We start from the raw sequence: 22,814 nt of genomic DNA, 5'->3' as shown, positions 1-22,814 counted from the left end.
AGCCACTGGTAGGGCTGGGACTCAAAAGCAGGGGGTCTAACTCTAGAATCCACACTGCTGGCCCGCATCACAGGCCCACCTGGAAGATGGGTCCCACTCTTCCAGAACCTACAATGCTGTGATGAGATCAGAGCCAAGGAGAAGGCCCTGTTCAAGGGACAGGGCAGGTGAGTCCATCCTGGGTTGGGTGTGGAATGAACTTGGGTAGTGGTTTTCTAAGTGTGGTCCCCAAACCTGCATCATCACTTGGGAACTTGCTAGACATGTGTATCTTCAGGTCCCACCCAGACTTAACTGAATCAGAAGCTCGGGGGTGGGGGGGGGCGGTGTCCCAGCCTTGTGTGTTTTAACGGACCCTCCATAGTATTCTCATGCGAGCTCAAGTTTGAAAACCACTGAGCTAGAGAAAAAGCTGAGAGTAGAGCCTTTACCTAAGTGTAGAGGACAGTATGTAGTCTACCTTCTTGCTGACTCTGGGACCGAAAGCCTCTTCTGTGGAGGATATGGGGTTTTCCTACTTAGAAAGAGGCCCAAGCTCTGAAATAGTACACAGCCCTCAATGAAGATAGCTGTAATCACCCTTGGAAAGCTCCAGCTTGGCATCTGCCCCCGGCTCCCCGCTGCTCTCTGCTGAGTGCTGAAGTGTGGCTCTTCCTCACATCCCTCAAGATAGCCATCTTCAGTCTGGAGGAGCTAAGTCCAGCTGCAGCCACGCCACCCTGGCAACCTTAATAAGGCTGACATTTCCCTCTGTCTCCTCCGATTAGGCCATCGCTTTATCACTCTGTGCTTTCTTGGCTCTGGGTGTAATCTGCGTGTTGTGTGTCCATAACACTATGTAATTGGCTCTAATGCAGCAGTATTATCTGTGAGCATGTATCACATAATTGCAAAACCAGGCATCGACAGTAAGTACCACTGCAGACTCCCAGAGCGCTGGCCTTCCTGGGAGACCCCTCGAGCCGCAACCCCTCTTCCCCTCCACACAGGTGGGAATCCAGACTCCGTGGGTCGGATAAACCCTCTCGGAAGATTGGCCTGTTCATCCCTTGTCTCAAGGCAGGTTGATCGTTCCTTAAGTCTCCGTATATAAGGTGGTTCCCTCCTTAACACTCCCCAGGGAGGAGACTCTTGGTGAGTCATCAGCAGCCATGCAGCAAAATGTCTTTTTCAAGTGAGCTTGGAGGTGCCCTGACTTGTACTTACAAATACCTGTGTCCCCTGGCCAGCACTCTAAGCCCTGAAGGCGGAACCCCTCCAACAGGGCCTGTATTGAATTCCCAGGGGCAGACACAAACCAAAGTAGGTGGCAGCATTTTCTGGAGAGCGGCTGAGTGCAAATACTGTGGCTGGACCCTGCAGGAAGGATCGAAACTGCTGGCCTGGGGAATGAGAAGCACAGGGGGATTCTGGCAGCGTGTGGGCCTCAAAGGGAGGGGTGGAGGGCTCACTGCTGCGTCTCCTTCTTGCTGGCTTTGGCAGGGAGAGAGGAATGAGACTGAGAATGCTTTAGGTGCCTGCTCTCTTCTCTGGCTTATCTGTCAAAGCAGGGCTGCCTTGTCTTGGGTCTTGCTTGGTGGCTGCTGACTGACAGTCACCGTGGCCCCAGGAATCAAGGCCCATTGCTGATGACCAGGCCCTTCCGCCTGCTCCTAGGTCCTGGGAATGTGAATGCTGTTGGCGGGCTCAGTCCATTATAATGTGTGTAGGTGGTGTCTCTTTGTGGACTTGGCTACAGGAGAACACACACCGAATGCCCACTGAGGTTAAGGGAGGCATCCCCAAGCCTTTCCCCCAGCCCAGAATCTCTCCCCAACTCAATGACTCAGTCATTTCTGGAGGAAGCTCTCCTGAACGTTTCCCTTCTATCACCCTGTGGCACATCGTTCTGCTTTGGCTGGAGGCTCTAAGAAACTCCAGAAATCAGCAAGAATGTACGATGATGCATCCTTTGAGAAAATCTAAACTGAGCTTGCCAAGATCTTCCAGTAAAGATGTCAGTAAGAGCAATAACAACACTGATACTAATTATTAAGTATTCGCTATGTGCTGGCACCGGGCTGAGCACTTCTCACACATTATCTCATTTAATTCTCCCAACAATCCTGAGGTAGACCTTTCCATTTTGGAGCCTCGAAACATCTGCTCTGATCACAGCTGTAAAGTTGCAGAGACAGTCTTCAAATATAGGGAAGTGGGATACCAGGGCCTGTATTTTTTGCCATTCCACAAAACTGCCTCTTACAGGACTGTCTGACAGATGCTGGCTGTCCCGTTTCCATGTCTTTTCCAAGGCCGAGACGAGTCCTAGAGGCCAGTGGGGCTCTCAGCCCTCACGGACTTCCATGTGGCGGGGACTATGGTGTTTGCCTCACTGCCAAGGCTGCTCAAAAGCAGCAGCATGACCTGACCCTCCTCTTGTCTGCAGAACACAGAGCTCAGCACGGAGCACGAGGGCGGTGGGAGAGGCTACACAGGAGAGCGGGCAATTCGGTCTTAGAGCCTTCTGAGGACAAGGTTTGGCTAACGGCGGCTAAGTGTTGCCAGAAACCACGTTGGATCAGTTGGTTGGAACCAAGGGTACAGATCTGCTTCTTAAGCAAAGCTCATCTTTGGGCTGTTTGGAGCAGGTAGTGAGTCTCTGAGGGCAATGGGGCAGGAGGAATGAGAGGGACAAAGGGAGAGAGGAGAAAGGATGGTGGGAAGCCACCTCTCGCACATTACCTCCTCTCTGGGACTATCCTGGGTGCCGCCTATTACTGATTTCCTTGATCTCCCTGCGGACCGTTTAAATTAAAGCTCATAACCATTGTGTGGGCATATAATGAAACCAACTGATGCTGCACTGATTAGTCCATTACTCTCAACTGTTAGAAAACATAATGATCTCACAAGGGGCCTTATTCACTGACGTATAGCAAGCGAGCTCTCATTTGACACCTCAAATTAGCAGCCAAAGCAATAACAGCTGGGGTTTTTGTCTCAATATTTGTACCCGACTCTAAAGTGATTTGGCACCGGGTGAGCGTTATTTTTAAACACAGAGCTCTCACCGCCAAGTAACATTTTAAATGGTCTCCAGGTGTCATGTAAAACCTACAGAAATAAATAAAAACAATCAGCTGCTAATTTGAGTCTTTGATGATATCGATTCCTTAACAAAAGGGCTCGTCTTTGGTTCTCCCTTCATTATATATTCATATTGTGACAGGCAGAAACTCATCTCCTTCTACCCAGCAGAGCCTCGGTGTTAAAATGGGAAAAAAAAAAAAAAAGATGACTCCAAAATAAATGTAAAAAGCGGAAGATCAAAAGAGAAAGATGAAACTTCAAATCCTGCCATTGCTCAGTCAGATGCCCGGTAGTGGAGGTATTCCTGAGGCTCCAGTGTTTTAGGTCCCTTGATTCTGAAGAACTCCTTACTCATTTTTTGAGATGGTCACAGACACTGCCTGGTGGTGATTTAGAATGATTCAACTGCCTCCCAATGACCATTTTAATTGTAAAATGTACCTTCAACGACAACATGAATGAGTGGCCTCTCCCGATTCTGTTTCGTCATCCATAGGCTGGGAAACTGGACCATCAATCTTGTCTACTACATTATTTAGAAATCAGGAAGTTGCCAGTGTGCCAAGATTCTGCAGTGGGCTGAGGATGGAAGAATGACCTCCAACTTACATAACCGAACAGGTGAGTGTGCAGTCAAGGCGGTGGTGGGGGGGGTAGGGAGGTGGGGGGCAATGGACGATTTCCCCCTCAGCTGCATTTCAGCCCGTAAAAGAGGAAGAAGGGAGAAGTTTTTCAATGCCCACTAACGTGTACACTATGAGAGAACAGAGGACACGCCAGTTTTGCTCCCTGTGGTATAGGCAGGGTCTTGCCCAGTGTTTGGCACATAGAACAACTCAATAAATATTTACTGCATGGATGGATGAGTTTCAAAATGTGAAGGGTCATGCTTTTGGCATCTTTTCATAAAAATAAATTTCCACTCTGAACAGCTGCCTGGGCTGATCCAGGAGTACAAACTCAGCTGCCTGCAGGAGCCAGGTTTTACATCTGAGCAAGTGGGTTGCGTGGGGTCCACAGTAAACCCAGCTCTGCCACCCGGGATCGTCACTTCTCGTTTCAAAGGCTTGTTGCTATCCTGGAATGTGGGCGCACCTGCTGCTGGCTGTTCCTTTTCTTTTTTTTTAAGAGAAAGCCAGACATCTAGAATTTTTATGTGAAGTCTCCTGGTTTTTTAATATTGGTGATTAAATCATCTTAAGGAACAAAAGTTACAAATGAAAAATAACTTGGATTTGGCTTTGCAGATGCCAGTTTTTAGTCTCTGAACCAAAAAGATCAATTTAACAGTTTGAATCATCTATATCACATATGTATCATACATATATCATATATGTATATTCAACACATATCACATATATAACACACTTTGAGATATGTATATATATATAAATTGATGTGTGTGTGTGTGTGTGTGTAAAATCCAAGTATGTTAATGGTGAAATGTGGTTGACACCTTCCTTCTATACCACATCTCCGGGAGGGCAGCCACCAGGAATCTACTCTTCAAATGAACTATCTTAAATGATAGAAAAGTATTCAAGTTCTCCCCCCAGCCCTCCCCAACCATCATTACCTGGAGACAAAGAATTTTGAGAAAGTTTCTGTTTATAAGGGTAAGGCTGGGTGCCACCAGGTAGGCGTGCTCTTCTCAGCTTTCCACACACTGTGAATCAGTTCTGTGGCTAAACCTGTAAGTTATTTCTTATGTACGGTTCGGAACTAAGCCACAGGGTGCATGAGGCTCTGTTTCTGGGCTGAGATGCTGACAAGGTCCGGGTCTACCCTCTGATCTTTGCAAGGGAGGGGCTCTCTCAGGGAGCTAGACACAGTTTACTTGGGCTGCTTGGGCTCAAAGAGAGGCAGGGTGCTTCCTTGTCTGGCCTCTGGTCACCACTGGTAGCCAGGATCCATGATGTAGAATTCAATCTCTTCCCAGATTGCCTTCCTAACAGACAGTAACCTGTTGGCTACTGAGTGGTCATCTCCCAAGCAGTGGCTGCAGGACTAGAAGGCCCTGGAAAGGGAGGGTGTTGGTCCCCATACTGAACATATGCTGTTCTCTCTGGAAAAATGCTAGAGATTAAGAGATGATGGGATGGGCAGGGCATAGAGGCTGTCTTCACTATTCTTTGTTCCCCTTCTGCTAATACAGGGGAAAGGCAGACGGCAATACAGAGCACTGGATAAAGAGTCAATGGACCTGTTTTTTGGCTTGGTTCTTCTGTGAAATTTTTCTATGGCTGTGTGTGAGTCACTCAACCTTCTGGGGGAATTCCTTTCTTTTAAAACAAAGTAGTGGGACTAGTTGACCTCCAGGGTCTTTCCAGGCTACAGTTCCACTCTCCAATTCACACTGGGCTGGTGCTGGCTCTAAAACGGCAATTCTGGAACGGGAATCGTTTTCCAGACAGCAGTGGAAGGGCTGGTGGATGTCTAGATTTGTATAAAGACAGGACATCTGACCAGACTCTGAAAATCACAACTAACCCCCACAGCATTTGAAAAGTTTTGCAGGGTCAGCTCATTTTGTTTTTCTCTTTATGAAAATAAAGCTTCAGCTTCTGTGGGGTTAATGGGCTTGCTTCCCTAACCAGCTGTCGCATCTCTAGCTTATATATGGAGAAGGGACGGGTCCAGACATGGGAGCGATTTTCCTACCCAGTTGACTTTGTGGAAGTGATTTGCAAGGCTGAAAGAAGTGAATAATTGGGATCAGGAAACTAATTCTCGCAGAGACAGGGTTTCACGTGGGTGGGAGACAGTTTTAATAATCATACTCCTGGGTTTTAATAAAAATGGGTCTTTTGCAGGTACAAGATCCAAATGGTTAAATTCAGAAAAAGAAAGGGCAGAGTGGAGGGTGACGGGAGTGGCAGATACCTCAAAGTATTTAACTTCAGAAGATACACTGTTTAAATGTGCCTCTTAGTGAACGTGAACCGGCCCCAGTGGTTTGGAACAAAGCAAGCAGGAAAACAGGCCTGGAGGGAGCTGTGGAGATTTGCAGAGGGCCATTTCTGTCCAAATGGGGTACTCGCCACTCAGCTCTAAGCCTGCGATGTCCAATAAGGTAGCCACTAGCTAAAGGTGGTGATTTCAATTTAGATCAATTAAAATTAAATAGAAGTTCAGTTCCTCAGTTGTATGAGCCACACTTCAAGTGCTCAAGAGTCACATTGTGGTTAGTGCCTATCATATTGGACAGCACAGATGAGAAGCATTTCCTGCATCACACAAAGTCCGATGAGACAGCACCGCTCTAGACAATCAGAGCCACACGCGTGCCCAGGATTGCCACAGCTTCCAGATATTCCGGGGAAATTGAAATTATATACTTTTAAATAACATTACCTGAGTTTTAAACATTGGCAACTAATTCTAATTTTTTTTAAACACTGTAAAGCCTAAACCAATTAAAAAAAATCAAACTCCGTATCTGAAGTTTTCAATTAACTATGGGCCAATAGTTGGGGTCCTCTGATTTAGTTATAAGTCAAGTGGGAATGGGCACTCTAGAGCTTCTATGAGTCCAAATATGACGTTGGAGAAACAGAATCAGATTCCCTCCATCCTTCCTCCTCACCATCCCTTGCTTCTAAGCACCTTCACAGATAGGAAATGGAAGCTGAGAAAGGTAGAGATGATGCTCTGATTCTCCCCAGCACTGCATCTCCATGTCTTCCCCATGCCATCCTCCCCTCCGGAGAGCCAACTAGCAAGAAGGGGTCAATTTCCTGCTTGAGTTCCGAGGACCTTGACTTTCAGGACAAATTTCTGCAGAGTAATGGACTCTTGGCCACAGGTGAGCTGAGCCAGCCAATATTCTGCATCCTGGATGGAAGTGGAGGTTGAGCAAGGGGCAGGTTCCACTCTTCAAGGAGTCACGGCTCCCTGGCCTGGAGACCCTTGAGAGCCATGAGATGAGAGCTGAACGAGAGCAAGATACTCCCTGAATGTGCTCACACACTGGTCACTGAAGCCATTGCTGGCTGCTGGAAGACAGAGAAAAGATAGAGGCTGACCATCGGCACAGGAGTGCATTTGCAAATCGGTGTAGAAGCTCCATTTTGGGAGTGAACTGACCGCTGTGTGCATTTGGTAACTCTGTGGTATTTCCCCACTGGCCTCCTCATCTTGCCCCCAAGAGGAAACTCTCTGGAATCTGTTTTTCAAAGATTCAGTTATTTTTCTAGTTTGTTTCAGGTGGGACAAAGCAAACCTAGTTTGTCCAGCCAGAATTTCACCCCAGAGACCTGGTGGCTGGAGTCCATGGCCCCTTTGAACAGTAAGACTTCCATTACCTGAGTCCACCTAAGTGCTGCTCACAGGAGAAGTTGATAATGGGAGTCCTACCGATTCACAGATCCTCTGTGCTCAAGAACAGTTCCACGATCTTCACCATATCCCCTTAACCCAGGAATGTACACTAATGCATTTTCAATTCAGAGACTAAACAGAACTTTAGTTAACAGGAAAGTACAATCAAATGGAAACCATTGGAATACTCTCCCCCACCCCAATTCTAGCTACTTGAACTGTTAAGGTACTGCTTATTTAAATGGAAAAAAATTATCCTTTATTTCAAAGGAAATTTCACTTTTTCCTTAAGCTGATGTTCTCAAAACCAAGCTAGCCATTTTAAGAACATGGCTATGATTGAGCCTTGAGCCTGGGTGACTATGAAGGAGGGGCGTGTGTTGTGTGGCCCATGTGAGCATTTATAGAAAACCTAGATCCTTTCCTAGGATCCTAGGGGCTGAATGGAAGTTACTAGTGCCTTCCACAAAGTGCAGTTTTAATTCTGATTGCCTGAACAAATCACAATTTGTAGCACAGTACCAAAAAAAAAAAAAATCATATTCTGGAAATATTTTAAGACTTTCATTAGGCAGTGACAGTTCTATATTCAAAGCTATGTCGTGACTAAATACCCTGATTCCAAATTCTGTTGAAACAAATGTTTTCAGCTCCCAGAGAAACTCAGGTGAAACACCTTGTAAATAAATGAAAATGAGCCTTGTCTGTTAGAAAACACCACTTTTCACTATGGCTCTAATTTTGTTCATAGATAATTAAAAAAAATATATTGCCATTTAGCTGGAGGAATAAAAAAAACAAAGGTAATGTGAGAAATGCGCTGTTTCAGTAAAATACTACATTATTCAGTATTTAAAATACTGACTCTAACATCCCCAAGGTCAACCTTGGCCTTATACCTCCAGGTTTGGGGTGGTTCTGTGGAATTGGATGTAATGCTGATTAAGCTGAGGTCATAGGTTTAGAGCTGAGCGCCCTGTGGGTCAACTTTTCAAATATGAAAAACTATCATTCCTGAATCATTGTGGGCATTTATAACAGCCCATAATCTTATTAACGCATATAATTGTTTCTTTGGTATGTACGCTCCAGAATGCATTTTTTAATTTTAATTTTAATTTTTTGTAGCATAGCGATGAAGGGCAGGGGCTCAAATACCAGGCAGAGCTGGATTTGCTACTTGAAGGGCAGGCCCAGGGACTTGCCAGGGGCACTTTGGGCAAGTCATTAGCTTCTCTGAGTCTCAGTTTCCTCATTAGAAAAATGAGATTAAGAGGTTCTACTTTGTAAGGTTGTGGTGAGGATTTACATAAAATGCTGGATTCTAGTATCTTGTCATAGTCCCTGGAAGATAGCAGACACTAAGAAATGGAGGTTGTAACAGTAATTATAATATCTATAGTGACTATACTAGTAATTGTTATAATATCATTGTATTATATATTGTTAATTACTATTTGTATCTAGTTCCACATTCAGAGGAAGCTCAGTTGAAGTGGAGGATAGACTTCCATTTGTATAAAGCTCTGGGTTTTCTGTACCGGGCCGACAAGGTCTATGAAAGTCCTTACACCCAAATCCCAGCACCCTTCAGCCAGGACAACAACCCCATGCTAGAGGAGTGAGCACACCCTGATCTGGGTGTCAGGACTATTGTTAATTTCCTGTCACTGCCTTCTTCTTACACCAGCAAAGGACTTTCTTCTCCATTTTTCTGTGTCTAGTGGGGCTTGGGGTCAGGCCATGTTGTACCTGCCTGGATGCGGCTGAATATCTACCCTAAAAGTCTGGTCAATTCCCACCCACCACTGCTTTAACTCTTGAATCGCTGTTCTCTAAATGTGAGCTAAGAAGGAGCTCAGTACATGGGATGATGAAGGGGTCCAGGGAACATGAAACTGGGTGGGGGGTGTTTATCTCATTTCTCATCAATTGCATAGACCCAATGACAAGTGCTTTAAAATCAAAAGGGAATTTGAAGGCTAGTTCAACTCTTGGGGAGAACTTTCCAGAAGATGGGGCACAAGAGATTCCTGCTTGCTTCTGTGGTGTCCTCGCTCAGCTTGGGAGTCTTGGACTCCACGTCACTTGGTTCTGCTTATACATGTTCATTCAACAATTCTGGTAAGCTCTGGCCCCTAGAGTTTGATCCACCAGAGAACCTGCTCTTCTAAAGCTTTACTGTCTCTGGCACCGGGCACCATGCTGGCACACAGTGTTTCCTTGCTTCATGGATGGATGACAGTGGGGGCCACCTGGGCTGGCAGGTAGCTGAAATGAATGGAGGTCGGTGGCAAAGTAGAGTCTACTCATCCCTTCTGAGGAGGGAATGTGCTCTTTAGCCACAACTGACTGTCACAAAGCAGAAATGCAGCCCAGGATTGCCATTGCTTCAGGTGTATCAGAAACCCAAAGCTGGCCATCTGTACTTTTAAGAAAAATTTTATAATTTTAAAATATGAGATTCTAATTTCAATTAAAAAATACTCGACAGGATTGAGGGCGCCTGGGTGGCTCAGTTAGTTAAGCGACTGCCTTCGGCTCAGGTCATGATCCTGGAGTCCCGGGATCGAGTCCCGCATCGGGCTCCCTGCTCGGCAGGGAGTCTGCTTCTCCCTCTGACCCTCCTCCCTCTCATGCTCTCTGTCTCTCATTCTCTCTCTCTCAAATAAATAAATAAAATTAAAAAAAAAATACTCGACAGGATTGAAAAAAACTCATCTGTGGGTGCAACATAGTCTGTGGTCTGTCTAGTTTCCAATGTCTGGTTTCAAAAGAGCAGAAAGCAGGATCATTCCTTGATTCTGTCATGTGCTCAAGTTTGCCCTCCTCCTCAAATCTCCTAAATGAAACACCTAATAATGGCTTTGAAAGGACAACTGTGCTTGGGATCCCCAGTCCTACAAAGGTTTTTTTTTTTTTTTTTTCCTGGATAGCCTAGTTGCATGAAGGTATCCGATGTGGGCAAAGAACATGGGATCAGGGGTCCACAGACCCAGCTTCTAGTCCCCTTGCTGCCACCAACTTGCTGTTTCCCTTGGCAAATCTCTTAGCCAGAGCCTGGATGAGGGTGAGGGACATGGGGTACCGGGTGCAAAATGTTATTTGGCCTGGGCTTCACTCTTACCTGTTCTCAATCTCTCTGTGCCTTCTCTCAAAGAGGTCATCCCAGAAACTAAGGTCCTTACAGGCCCAGCCTATAATAATGTCACTGAATTTCCAAAATTGGCAAGTGACATAAATGGAGGTAGACCTTCAAAACAACACACGCTGGTTATCTGCAGATGTGTTGGACCTGCATGCAATTTAGCTGGTACCAGTGATTTATCAAGGGCAGGCTCCTCACTGGGATATGTGAGCATTTTCAGGCTATGCTCCTGACATCTTTCGTTTGGCATTTTTGGCAGCATTATCTACTGAACTTCTGATTTGCTACATGTTGTCAGGAGACAGTGTCTGAAAATCTTTTTTCCTCTCCCACAGTACTATTGGAAAAAAATTATTTTATTAGCTAGGTTTTCTCATTTTTGTTTCATTTGTCCACACTCTTAATTTTTTTTTCATTAAACATATTTCTGACCCAGGACAGCACGTTGGGCAGGGAGGTGCCTGGTATAACTGGCAAAATGCCTGGCTGTCCTCAACCTCACTGGCCAGGAAACCAGCTCAGAACACCATGACGAATGATTCCTGACCACATAGGGTCAGAATTGCAGTCTTGGCATATTCAACTGCAGTATAAACCCAACTTGGAGGAAACTGAGTATGTGAATCACCAAATGTATAGAACAGGTGGAAATGAAAGGCCAGTGATTTGGGCAACAGAAGGCTGTCTGAGTCATAGCAACTCTCAGTTAAGAACCTTAAGGCCATACAGAAAGCTGGGGCTAGATCGTGGGAAGGTCTGAAGAATGGAGCCCCCAAACCACTGAGTGACAAAGTCAACTGGTGATGTCCAGAAGCGAGAATAAATCGTCTCTGGGACTAAGAATGTAACTCATTGAAAATGCAGGACTATTTTCTTTCCCTGGCAAGTCTGATTTACCTTCAACTTTGTGGGGACCCACTAACTGGGTAAAGGAAATGACAATTTCAGAAGCATGTGGGAGGCTCCAACGTGATCCTGGGCGGGACTGTGAATCACCGCTGGCCTAGCCCAGCTCTCGGAGGCCGGTTCATACCACTCTGTGGCACCTGTTGGCCACGCTTCCAGGGAACCAACGCCACGAGAGCCTTGGCAATTACAGATCGGGAAAGCTGCTTGGTAGAACAGTTAATCACATAGGCTCTGCTGCTTACTAGTTAAGCAGCTACTTGCCTTCTTTCAGATAGGTCTTGTGCAGAAGGAGGGCTGTGAGGATGCAGAGGGAGAAGGTATGTAGGAGCACCACATCCACTGTCAGGCACGGGTAACTGAACAACGGAGGCTACAAAGGCTGTATCCTCTGCGCCATGATTCTTCCCCTATGGTGGCACCGGGGCCTTGCGAAGTTTCACCCGCACTATGCTTTTTCTCTTAGTCCCTTTTCTGGTTACCTGGGAAGGGGAGGAGGGTGGTGGCTCTTTTCCTTTGTTTACCATATTCTGTGCTAGACATCCCCCACTGGGCAGGAGCCAAAAATGAGGATGAAGTGAGCAGATGTCATAGCCTTTTCCAGCCCGGTACCCATTCCTCTCTCTTTACCGCTTTACCCCTTCCTGGTTCTCGAAGGCTCCCGTCCTCAATTCCCATTGTGTGTCCTGTGGGACCAACCTCAGCCTGGATGGGAAGAAGTTTTACAGCAGTTTCAGCCACAGAAAAAAATGGAACAACGGGGGGCTCCCATGTGAAATATTTCCACTAGTAGTTGACACCCACAAACTTTCCTTAAGTTAATTTTGAGAGAGCTTTCCATGGGGGTAATCGTGAGTCTTTCCTTGTTTTTTATCTCATCTGCCTAATGTCAGAGAGAAAACACACCTGTAATACTCTATTTTGTCTTCTTAATTTGCAGACTTTTAAAGCTTTAGTTACTTAAAGACGACCTTTCTGGGGATAGTGTGTTTTGAACCTCTCTCTCTCAGGAACTTACTAAGTTAATATATAATGTCTTCACTTAGTTCCTATTTATTATTTCATTGTCAAGATTCTTTACGGTGCCTAAGTTGTGATTACAGAGAATTGTGATAAAATGTCAATGTGCAGATGAGATTTGGAAGGTCTGGGGGTGGGGAGGGGAGATTCTTTAAATGGAGATGTCAGCTCCAGCCAATTTCAGAATGGCTCACCATTAAGATAGATGGTTCCAAAGCCGTGTGCCTCTGCTGGAAATTAAAAACCCATGGAATAAATGATTATGATTAATTTTAAGTACTTAGCCATGTGAAGCCAAATGAGAGTGTCTTTAAAACAAAGCTATTGATCTGGCTTTGTTTGGAATTGAGAAGATAAACTAATCAGATCCTGTGGTCTCTTTGTAATAATAGGGAATGAGAACTACTTTCTCCCCCCACCCGCCACCATAGGCTTTTAAAATTCAAGTTTGAGAAACTTGGTGTACCAACATGCTATATAACATACCAACATTTTAAAATTAGCAAACACTGGGGTAGAGAAGAGCAGTCCAGTTCTGTCCCAAACAGGGGTTTGATGGGGATGAGGGCATGATGGGGAGAAAGTGAGGGGAATGGAAGGGACAGAAGCCAGCTCTTCTTAAAGTTGAGGGAACAGACTCAGAGAGGTTGCATTGCTTGGCCCAAGTCCCACTGTGCCCAGGTGTGTCTGACTGTACGGCCCCATCCCCTCCCTCAGACAGCCTTCCTGGTGAGGCGAGGCACCACCACTCCCAGTACAGAGAGCTAACGTGCGGGCTGTCTAGTTGTCACAGCTCTTTTGTGGCAGCTGGTGATTTCCATTTCCTGGTCTCTTCCCAAGGAATTTTCTCATCCTCCTAAAGAAAAGGGTGACATACTCCCAGCAGCCCTTCTCCAGAAAGGCTTTTTTGCAGGCTGGGAAAATTGCACCTACCCTTCTCAGCCCCAGTCTCCTGATCAGGGAAGTCCTAGGTCACTAAATTGGGCTGGTATCCTCTCCCTAGCAGACGTGCATTTGTTGACGGTTCTGGGGTCAGAGTTTGGGTGAGGAGCCACCATCCATCTTAGGATTGACAACCTGACCTCCCTGGCTGTGGGTCCTGCCGCTTCTGTCCCGGGAATTCGCGGCTTTCATCAGATTTCTGGCACCTTGCAGCATCAGCATCCCCTTTTATTTCCCGTGATTCCTCTTGGAATCACCTTCCTCTCATACAACGTGGAGAGGCTTTCTCCAAGCCGTGTCCACTGGCTGCAAGGCCAGGTGAAAAGGAAGGTGGGAGGAGGACCTTCCTTCATGTAGAAAGGGACATTTTTATATATTCATTCATTCATTTCTGTGACATTTATTCATTCCTTTGGAAGTCAGAGGTATGTAACCTGGTGACTAGGTAGTTTTTTTTTTTTTAATTTTTTTAATTTTTTTTTTATTTTCAGGGGTATGCTCAACAAATTCTACCCTATCATTCACTGGATAGAACTGTACCATCAGAATTATTTTTAGAACCAAGCAATTACAGAATTTGGAAAGGGGAAGCCAGCCCCAAGGTATAGCAACAAACCCTTCCTTTTCCAAATGGGAAAACTGAGACTCTCAGTGCGGAAGGGACTTGCCCAAGGTCACACAGCCAATTAGGGGCTGAGTCGGGACTGAACCACACATCTCCTGACACAAGTTCTACTAGGCTTTATTGCTTTCCTTTCTAGGTTTCACAAATCAGGGACAGCTGGAAGTGTCGCTTTGGGTGACATTCAATCGAAATGTTTTCTTACACAATTCTACTTTAGTTTGAATGACCCCAAGATGATTCCTAGCTGAATTCCAGCCCCCAACCCACACCTGGAAAACTGGAAATCAGGTTAGACCCATGGGAAAAATCCAGAACACAGAAAAGCAGATCCACAAGGTATAAGGGGTGGGATTCCACCTCCTCTCATCTTTCTCCCACCCTGCCACTTTAAGGTTCCTGCTTAAAGTTTGCATTTAAACCCAAGGCGACATCCCAGGAGCAATGGCAATGACTAGACTTTACCAGGCTGTTTGGCAGCGCAGCCCCCCCACCCCCGCCCTGTGCCAGGTCCCTTTGTGATTCTGCGTGATATCAACTGACCCCTTGGTGCTATCCCCTCTCTCATCTCCCAGACCTGTAACCTGTCTCTTCCCATGCCCACACTCAAACAGACTCTCCCTGAACGCTCTGCCTGGCGCTGGGGGGCTATTCCAGCCCATCTGTTCCACCCAGCAACAAATACCACGGGAGCACCGGGGGAGAAAGGACTCAATTGAGACTTAATTAGCAGGAACCCCAGTTTGTGGGAGGTGAGAAATCACACTTTGCTGCCTGCAAACACTTTGGCCAAGGTGAGCCAGAGGGATCTCCCGGTTCCCAATTTTAATAGCACTGCAGCAGAAGACACAGAAATGCAATCCACACGGACCCCCATGCACACACACTCCCCTTTCTCTCCTCCTCACAGGGACACACACACACATGCACACAAGGCAGCGGTCGCAAAATCAACTCACAGGATCTCCAAATCGCGCAGCGCTCGGAAGGCTCCATCTTCAATGCAGCTGATGTGGTTGTTGTCCAGTTGCCTGTGGAAAAGCAAGGGGAGGGCATGAAGGCTGAGCGGGGGCAGCGCCGAGGAGCCGGGCGGCCCAGGCCACCCGAGCGCCTGTCCCTCCACCCCTGGCAGGCTCTGCTCGTCCCCGCCAGGAGCTCGCGCAGAGCCAGCCAGTCTGCCACGCTGCTCCGTCCCTGCTCTCTGTCTGGGAGAGCTACACAGACGAGCGCACCAAAGGCTGTCAGGTCTCAGTAAATATTAATTGCGCATTTTTTTTTTTTTTTTTTTTTTTTAGGCAGAAGGGAGTAATTTCATTACATTAGGGCATCCAATCCATTACGAGCTCTTACCGTCATGTCACTGAAACAATTTCATTAAGCTAAAGGCCTGTAAATCATTGGAGGTCACTGCTCTGCCCTCCGCGACCTCCCAGAATGCTTTTTTCCCTCTCTCCCTCTCCCTTGTCTCCCTTTACTGGAAGTTGCAGTCTTCTGCTCTGACACAGTGCTAAATCTCAAGGCTTTATCTGCCCAAGAGCAGCGAGGGTGCATGGGGAATATACCAATTCCAAATTAGACTCAACTAATCTAATTTTATAGTCTTTTTATTATTCTAAGCACCAAATGTCTGTGGTGGTTTGATGCCTCCGTGCTTTGTTATGGGGCCCATCTGGTAGGTCATTCTATCGAAGCATTTTCTGACTAACTACAGAGCCCCTCAAACTGCACCAACCACCATCAACATTAAAGAAATCCATTGATGGAAGCATTCCTGATGGGGGAAGAAAAGGAATATTGTTATTGCCTTAAAGATGTACCACTTAAATTTAAATTGGGGAGAATTAAATGCACCTATTTCAGGACTCCTTTTTTATTTCCCTTTCCATCTTATGAGCATGAAAATAATGTCTTTTAAAAGGATGCCTTGACTAATATACATTCTAGTTGGAGATTGAGGTATTTTAGTTGAAGGATAATAAATATATACCATTATCCCTAAATCAAAATAGGTCTGATGTGTAAGTCATGACCATACTGCAACTCAAATCTCACATTATATATCAGTCATTTGATTTCTAAAATAAAAGATGGTATACAGAAAATGTTTATTAGCACCAGATTGTCTATTGTATTTTGTGTGCAGAATACACCACGGTCTTTGGGGCAAATGGCCGAAAGAAGTATGGCTGTACTGAAAAACTCCCTTATCTACTTTTTTGTTTTTTCTTTTGTCTCAGAAAAAAATCAGCCCCTCTCAGGTGAAGGGATTTTCTGATGCTGGAATTTTCATGTGACTTGTACTAATCTATCCCAACAACTCTGTGCAAAAGATGTGTCGATGATATGTTCAGTAACCCTCACGGAGGGTTTTATATTCTGCTGCAGGAAGGCGGAATTAAAATTAAAATACTATTATCATCGAGAAACCAGATAGATATAAGATTTCTGTAAACGCAGATGAGTGAGACACGTACAATTAGACTGATGTGTCACAACCGATGGGCTCTGCCACGATATTACGGGGAGCTGAATCACTCAATAAATGCTCCTGATACAAGATTTAGACATTTAGGGTTTAAAAATAAGTGGCCAATGGGTATCTCAAGAAGCAGAAGCACTCTTTAGGTCGACAACTTCTACATCTAGCGTTCAAAGTTCTTGCTGATGCCCACTCCGGTGAAATCTCAGTGTTCTCGCTACCCGGAATACTTCCGGAGTCTTTCTTAACATGAGTTTGCTGAACGTCCTTTCCCAAGATTTCCTGTAAGTACTGGGGCCGCTGATTCCCCGCAAAGGTTCTATTAAGGCAGTCTAGTCCTGCTGCCCAGTTTCTAGATTTATTATCAGTTTAAGGGTTGATGAATCAACAACCCCTGCCCCACACCAAGGCCACCAAACCTTACCAAGCAGAAATGCAGTGGAGTTGGCTTTTGGCTCCAAGAAATTGTTCAATAAATATGCTGAATTCAGCAAAAATGGCCTTATCCACCTAAGTAGAAAAGTATCTAAATCATCAGACTGAGACGAGGGGTAGTGTGTAGCGATGGCAGTTTGTGGTGCATCTGCTTTTGGGCAGACATTTCAGCGAAGTCCTTGCTATTAGAATATTATTTATTTGCTGGAATTTGTGAGATGCTTTCTGTTCCTCTTCTTTTCGAGCACGAGAAACCAAACAGGACACTCTAAATGTACAGAATGTTATATGGAAAGAATGCAATTTGCAGGCGAGAAGAGAAATTCACGGAAAGAAGGGAAAGAATGAAGTGGCAGAAGAGATTAAAAGGGCGGGGGAAAGGAGATGTGCAAAAGATGAAAAACCAAGTCCACTGTTCAACGTTCCATAGGAGTCCTGCCTGGGGATACTGGAGCGGTGGGACAGAGTCTTAGGGAGGGACGTGGTCACTATAAGGCTAAAAGCAGGGAGGTCTCCTACGTGATCAGTTCTGTGATGTTTAAACAGGCTCACTGGGCGGCACAAGCTGACACCTAGTTGTTTATTAGTAATGGGGAACACTGAGATGTAATAGAAGCATCTCTGTGGGTGTATTTTTATAGACTCTTTTAGAATATATGAAATGTATCAAAATTTCAAATATTTATGCAGAAGTGTGCTATACATTTATTATAACCAGGATTGTCTCCTTTTACTCTACCCACAGATAAACAGTACCCCAGCCTTTGTCGTCAGTCATTTCCCATACGCATTGTTCATCAGGGAAGTCTTCGGGGGGTACAAGGCCTAGGAGGATCGTGTCAAGCAAATGAAAACCTGAGAATTACTTCACTGCCCCGCTATTAATATCTTCATGGCACTGAGCATCAGAGTGTTCGTAAAAGGTCATTAATTGTCTGCAATCTATCCTGATATTTCATGCAAATAAGCCAGGCCCCTAAAGCAAAGTAAATACATACTTGCCTCAGACAGGTTTCTTTTTCTTTCAAAATTACATCTCAGATACACAAAAGTTAGTCCCCAAGCACGGGGTGGGGGATGCAAAATACATGCCAGCCCAGCATTCCTTTGCAGGTGTTAGGAGTGGAGCACTACTAAATACACAGAGAACCTTCTGGAGCTAAGGCCAAAGCCTTTGACTTAGCAGTTTGCTTCTGGGGGTTGATGGAGGCCGCTGAACTGTGTTCTAAGCTCTCGAGTCAAAGATCCATTTTGCAGCTTTGAAAGGACTCTTTCAAAGACCCTCTCAAAAACAAATCAAAAAGCCCATTGCTCACTCCACACTCCATTACTCAGGAGGCATGTATGTGCAAAAGGAACTCTGGATATGGGAGCACAAAGAACTCAGCAGTCTTAGAATGCCTGATCTTTCTATTTGTCCATGGCAGTGAGAGGTGTATTTCACACTGCTACTGAATCCATTTTTACCACACAAAATGACCTGCCCTGGTGCCTTGCACAGTGCCAGGGACTTCCCAGCTGGCCATGCATGGTTGCAGAGTGAGTCCTACTGAAGGTCCGGCAGGGCTGGGTTCAAACTACCCGGCAGAAGGCTCTAAGCCATGAGCTATGCTGTCCCGGCCGTGGTCCTATGTGATGGAGCATTCCCTCTCTGACTACATGGGGAGCTTTCTGCCACACAGACCTCCACTGGGGGAGTATTTGGAGAGGATGCTTGGAATAACGTGAGATTTCTGTGGTGAAGATGAGGGGCAGGAAGGCAGTGGATGGAGGGAAGTTTGGCTGTTTTTTGGAGGCAACTTTCACTGTCATCTACTTTATACAGAAAACTCAATTTGATTTACACTCTCCTGCCTGTGACTAAGCCTGGAAGCCCCAAAACATTCATGATATTAAATTAACTGCTCTAATTTCCCTGGGCAGCTCAGATTTCACCAAACAACGTGCGCTAAAATGATACCAGAGTCTATTTAGAAAGGACTCCTCCGACAAGAACTAAATGCAGACTCCCTGAGAGGAGCTCCCTGACTACTGTATTTTTATACTCTGAGAATATAAACAAGTCAGAAAGGAAAGCCAGCGTGAGTGAGGACTTAAAATAATCTTCACCAAAGGCAGACAGGGAGATAGTGCTTTTGTAAGAATTCCCATCCGTAAGCATAATATTATCGCAATTCATCTCCTTCAATCACAATTTCAAATTTCATAATTGAAGCAGGAAAGAAATATTTTGCAGTTCAGAAACTTAAAGAAGCATATCTAAATCCTTTTCAAAGAGCTGAAAAAATCTGATTACAATATTAAGAGCGACCTACCTATCTCCTAACCACCGCCCCCCCACAACAACAACAAAGGAAGAAAGAAAATGTCATGATTTCCACGATGCTTTTGAGTCCCCACGAGGAGAAAATACCTGAAAGATAGAAATCTCCAGAAACAGGTTTCTGGAAGAAAAGCAGAATTCCCAAGTAGTCGTCTAGATGCAGGGTCTATATACCGAGGCACAGCCACCCAGATGTGTATTTCTCATGCAGATGTTCTGGGGGGCCCCAGCAACTCTGCCCTTGGTTGGTGAAACTTAGCCTAAGGGCACTGTCGCTCCAGGCCCGAAATCCAGCCCAGCGTGGGCTCCAGCACTGCAGCTAGAGGTATTGCAGTCCTCATGCTAAGTGGGAGAAGTAGCTAAGGCTCGGCGCTCTTTGGAATTAAACAGTTTGCTAATTTCTGAGCAAAACTATCTACACAAAATGCGCACAGTAAGGAGAAGGACTTCTGCATGAAATTCACAAGAGAAGCCCTAGTAGAAATTCAAGGCAAGCCTATGGTCTCGGAATCCAACAATAAATTAACCTGTAAGAGCAACTGAGAGTTAGTAGATGTTCACACTGTATTAGGCACCTAGGATACAGAATGAAGTGTAAGACATCCTTTGAAATTTTTTGGAAGAAGCCGGCACCTGTGGTTTTTACATTTCAATTATCTTAAGAGATATACGAGAGTGGCGCCTGGGTGGCTTAAGCGTCTGCCTTCGGCTCAGGTCATGATCTCAGGGTCCTGGGATCGAGCTCCGCATCGGCTCCCTGCTCGGCAGGAAGCCTGCTTCTCCCTCTCCCACTCCCCCTGCTTGTGTTCACTCTCGCTGTGTCTCTCTCTGTCAAATAAATAAATAAAATCTTAAAAAAAAAGGTATATGAGAATTCTAAAAACTAAAGTAATTTAAATTTGTTTTTGATGAAATATGTATGTCCCTACATATACATACTCCAAGTGTACTCCTTTTTCCATATGGAGGAGAAACAGAATGTTGAAACTATTAAAAGAAAAACTTGGGGAATCCCTGCTTTTTTAAAACAAGCCAGAAAACAAAACATGAAGTAGCCCAGACATGCTGTTTCTTTTCTTCCCATTATCCAATTGTCCTTTAAGCAGATAACAGGGAATCTAGTAGCGCTTCTGAAGTTTGTTTTTTTATGACAGTTTAACATTCTAAAAACTCACTATTGAAGAACAAATTATAGAAGTATTTGTCTGCTCCTGGCTGGGGTCTTCAAAAAAAAAAAAAAAAAAAGCTCAAGGTTATTTTAACTGGCAAAGGGGAAAAAGAAATGTTCAAAAGAAATGCATACCCTCCATATAATTGAGTAGTGGCCACCCTTTGTAGGCAAATCAAATACTTGATCTAAGCCACAGTCTGCTAATGAATTGTCACTACTTCTCATCATTAAGGAGTTACTGTAATTCCACATTAAAACGACATCTCAAAAAGAGGTGAATCTATTATTTTGCACATTTGGTACACTTGTCCACCAGACCCAAGAATACATGCATATTGATATGTTTACGGATCCATGAATTGTGTATCCACAAAGATTCCTGTCTATAGAACTGACAACTTTATGCCTATTTTTCCTACATAATAATTACATGTAATATCTCCCTATTGTATGCATGTAAATGCAAATGATATTATAAAATAGTTACAGTGATTGCTGACCTCTGAAATTTTATGTGCCCATATCTAGTCCTATTTGCAGATATATTTAGACAATTAAATGATTGTTAGTATTCCAGAGACTTCAACCAACCAAACCTACTGTGTAAAGACAGAATCCTAGGTTAATTAAGCTCTCTGATCAGAACACCCCGCTTAGAACTTAGTTAAAAATTGAAGCATGAATCTATTTCAGCAAGCATCCTTATGCATACTTTGCCACATGGCTAGCATAATACCTTTTATCAAGTATGTATCATATTGCTGTTCAACATATGCAACTTCTCAGCAGGAGCATAACCGCATCCACTCCAGTAGATGCTCCTGAAACCAAGCTCTACAATAATGCAAACACAGATGATGGATTAGCACCAAAGAGGCATGCCAGACCTCGGAGAATAAAGGGGTGTTTTACACATCACTGGGAAATATCAATAACTACACTTCTGTGTTTACATAGTTTCTGGTTTGTTGGGGATTTGGCAAATGAAAAATGCAGGGGGGAAAATCCCTGCAAACCAATTTAGGATGAAGGATAGTTGCTAGGAAGAAGCTGAGCTCTCATTTAATTTGGAGGAGTATCAGTTTGAAACAATTTCCAGCATTTCCAGATAAATAAAACAACAACAAAAACACCAACCAACCAAACAAAAAGCAAATCAAACGAATACATCCTCTATTCACCAATGAGAGAGTTTTGAGTTTTGTTCCCTTCCCAGCAACTTTTAGAACAGGGGACCAAGGACACTAGGTTCTTTCTTTTTATTTTAAAGATTTTATTTATTTATTTGACAGACAGAGACAGCGAGAGAGGGAACACAAGCAGGGGGAGTGGGAGAGGGAGAAGCAGGCTTCCTGCCGAGCAGGGAGCCCGATGTGGGGCTCAATCCCAGGACCCTGAGATCATGACCTGAGCCGAAGGCAGACGCTTAACTGACTGAGCCACCCAGGCGCCCCAGGACACTAGGTTCTTGTTGCAGAATGTGCTCTCATGTTTTGAGGCTTGTCTCAAATCCATCCTTTCTTGCGTCAACCTAATATTAGGGACCAAAGGGCTTCATACCTAGGATGTCCAACTTGCCAGGGTTTGTCTGGAACGTTCCCATTTTAGCACTGAAACTTCTGTGACCCATCCTGGGGAACTCATCAGTCCTGGCAAACTGCAGTGGCTGGCTGTTCCCCAGTTATACCCCTGGGGCTGACTCCACTGGAAACAGATTTATTCTCTGCACATCATTTCTTCACCAGTGTTCCTAAACCGTAAAATGTGTGTTGATTCACAAACTCAGCCTTCAGTTATATCAGCTCTAAGAGGCTCCTCACTGTGTCTCCTGTAAAATGGGCTATCCTTCTACAAACACACCTACAGCCGGGCTGGGGGGAACCCTGAAGGTTGCTGAGGCGTCCTAACGTGCATTCTCAACTTTCCTCATTGTGAATTAAAATGTCTTTGTAAGAAGCACCTGCGTTTTACTCGCCTTCTTACTGAGGTCATGAATACTCAGAGGCCAAACAAATAAAAGGCTGTCTCCATAGCGATTGGGGCAGGTTTGTGGTTTCCCTAGTTACACTCTTGAGTGATAACCATCTGGGGTTCCTCCCCGGTGGAGGGGAGAGGGAGTGAGAAACCAGAAGATGAAATGTGCTTTTGTTAACGGGCCTGAAAGTTATCTTCCACATTTGTGTTTTTTATTTGTTTTTAGGTCAATCAGCATACACTGTTGAGAGTTTTAAAATTTTTCACTCCCCCCCCCCAAGGGTTTCAGAAATTTTCCCGTTGGACTCTAGAGAAACTATTCCAGCCACATGAATATGAGCAACAAGCCGCAGGCAGAGAAGAGTATTTCTGCCCGGACGGAGACAGCTGTAGGCATCAGAG

At 45.0% G+C, this 22,814-nt stretch overlaps 1 protein-coding gene across 2 annotated transcripts in view; it reads right to left on the bottom strand.

Moving 5' to 3' along the window:
* SLIT3 (slit guidance ligand 3) overlaps nt 1-22,814 on the bottom strand; it is a 592,885-nt gene that overhangs the window by 139,542 nt on the left and 430,529 nt on the right. For both annotated transcript variants that reach the window (XM_021695640.2, XM_044917114.1), the window contains exon 6: nt 14,990-15,061. In XM_021695640.2, the coding sequence (XP_021551315.2) occupies nt 14,990-15,061 (72 nt within the window). The remainder of the gene's footprint in view (nt 1-14,989; nt 15,062-22,814) is intronic.

The sequence above is a fragment of the Neomonachus schauinslandi genome, chromosome 7 (genome assembly GCF_002201575.2).
Source record: "Neomonachus schauinslandi chromosome 7, ASM220157v2, whole genome shotgun sequence".
NCBI lineage: Eukaryota > Metazoa > Chordata > Mammalia > Carnivora > Phocidae > Neomonachus > Neomonachus schauinslandi.
This window is presented reverse-complemented; position numbering and strand designations above follow the sequence as displayed.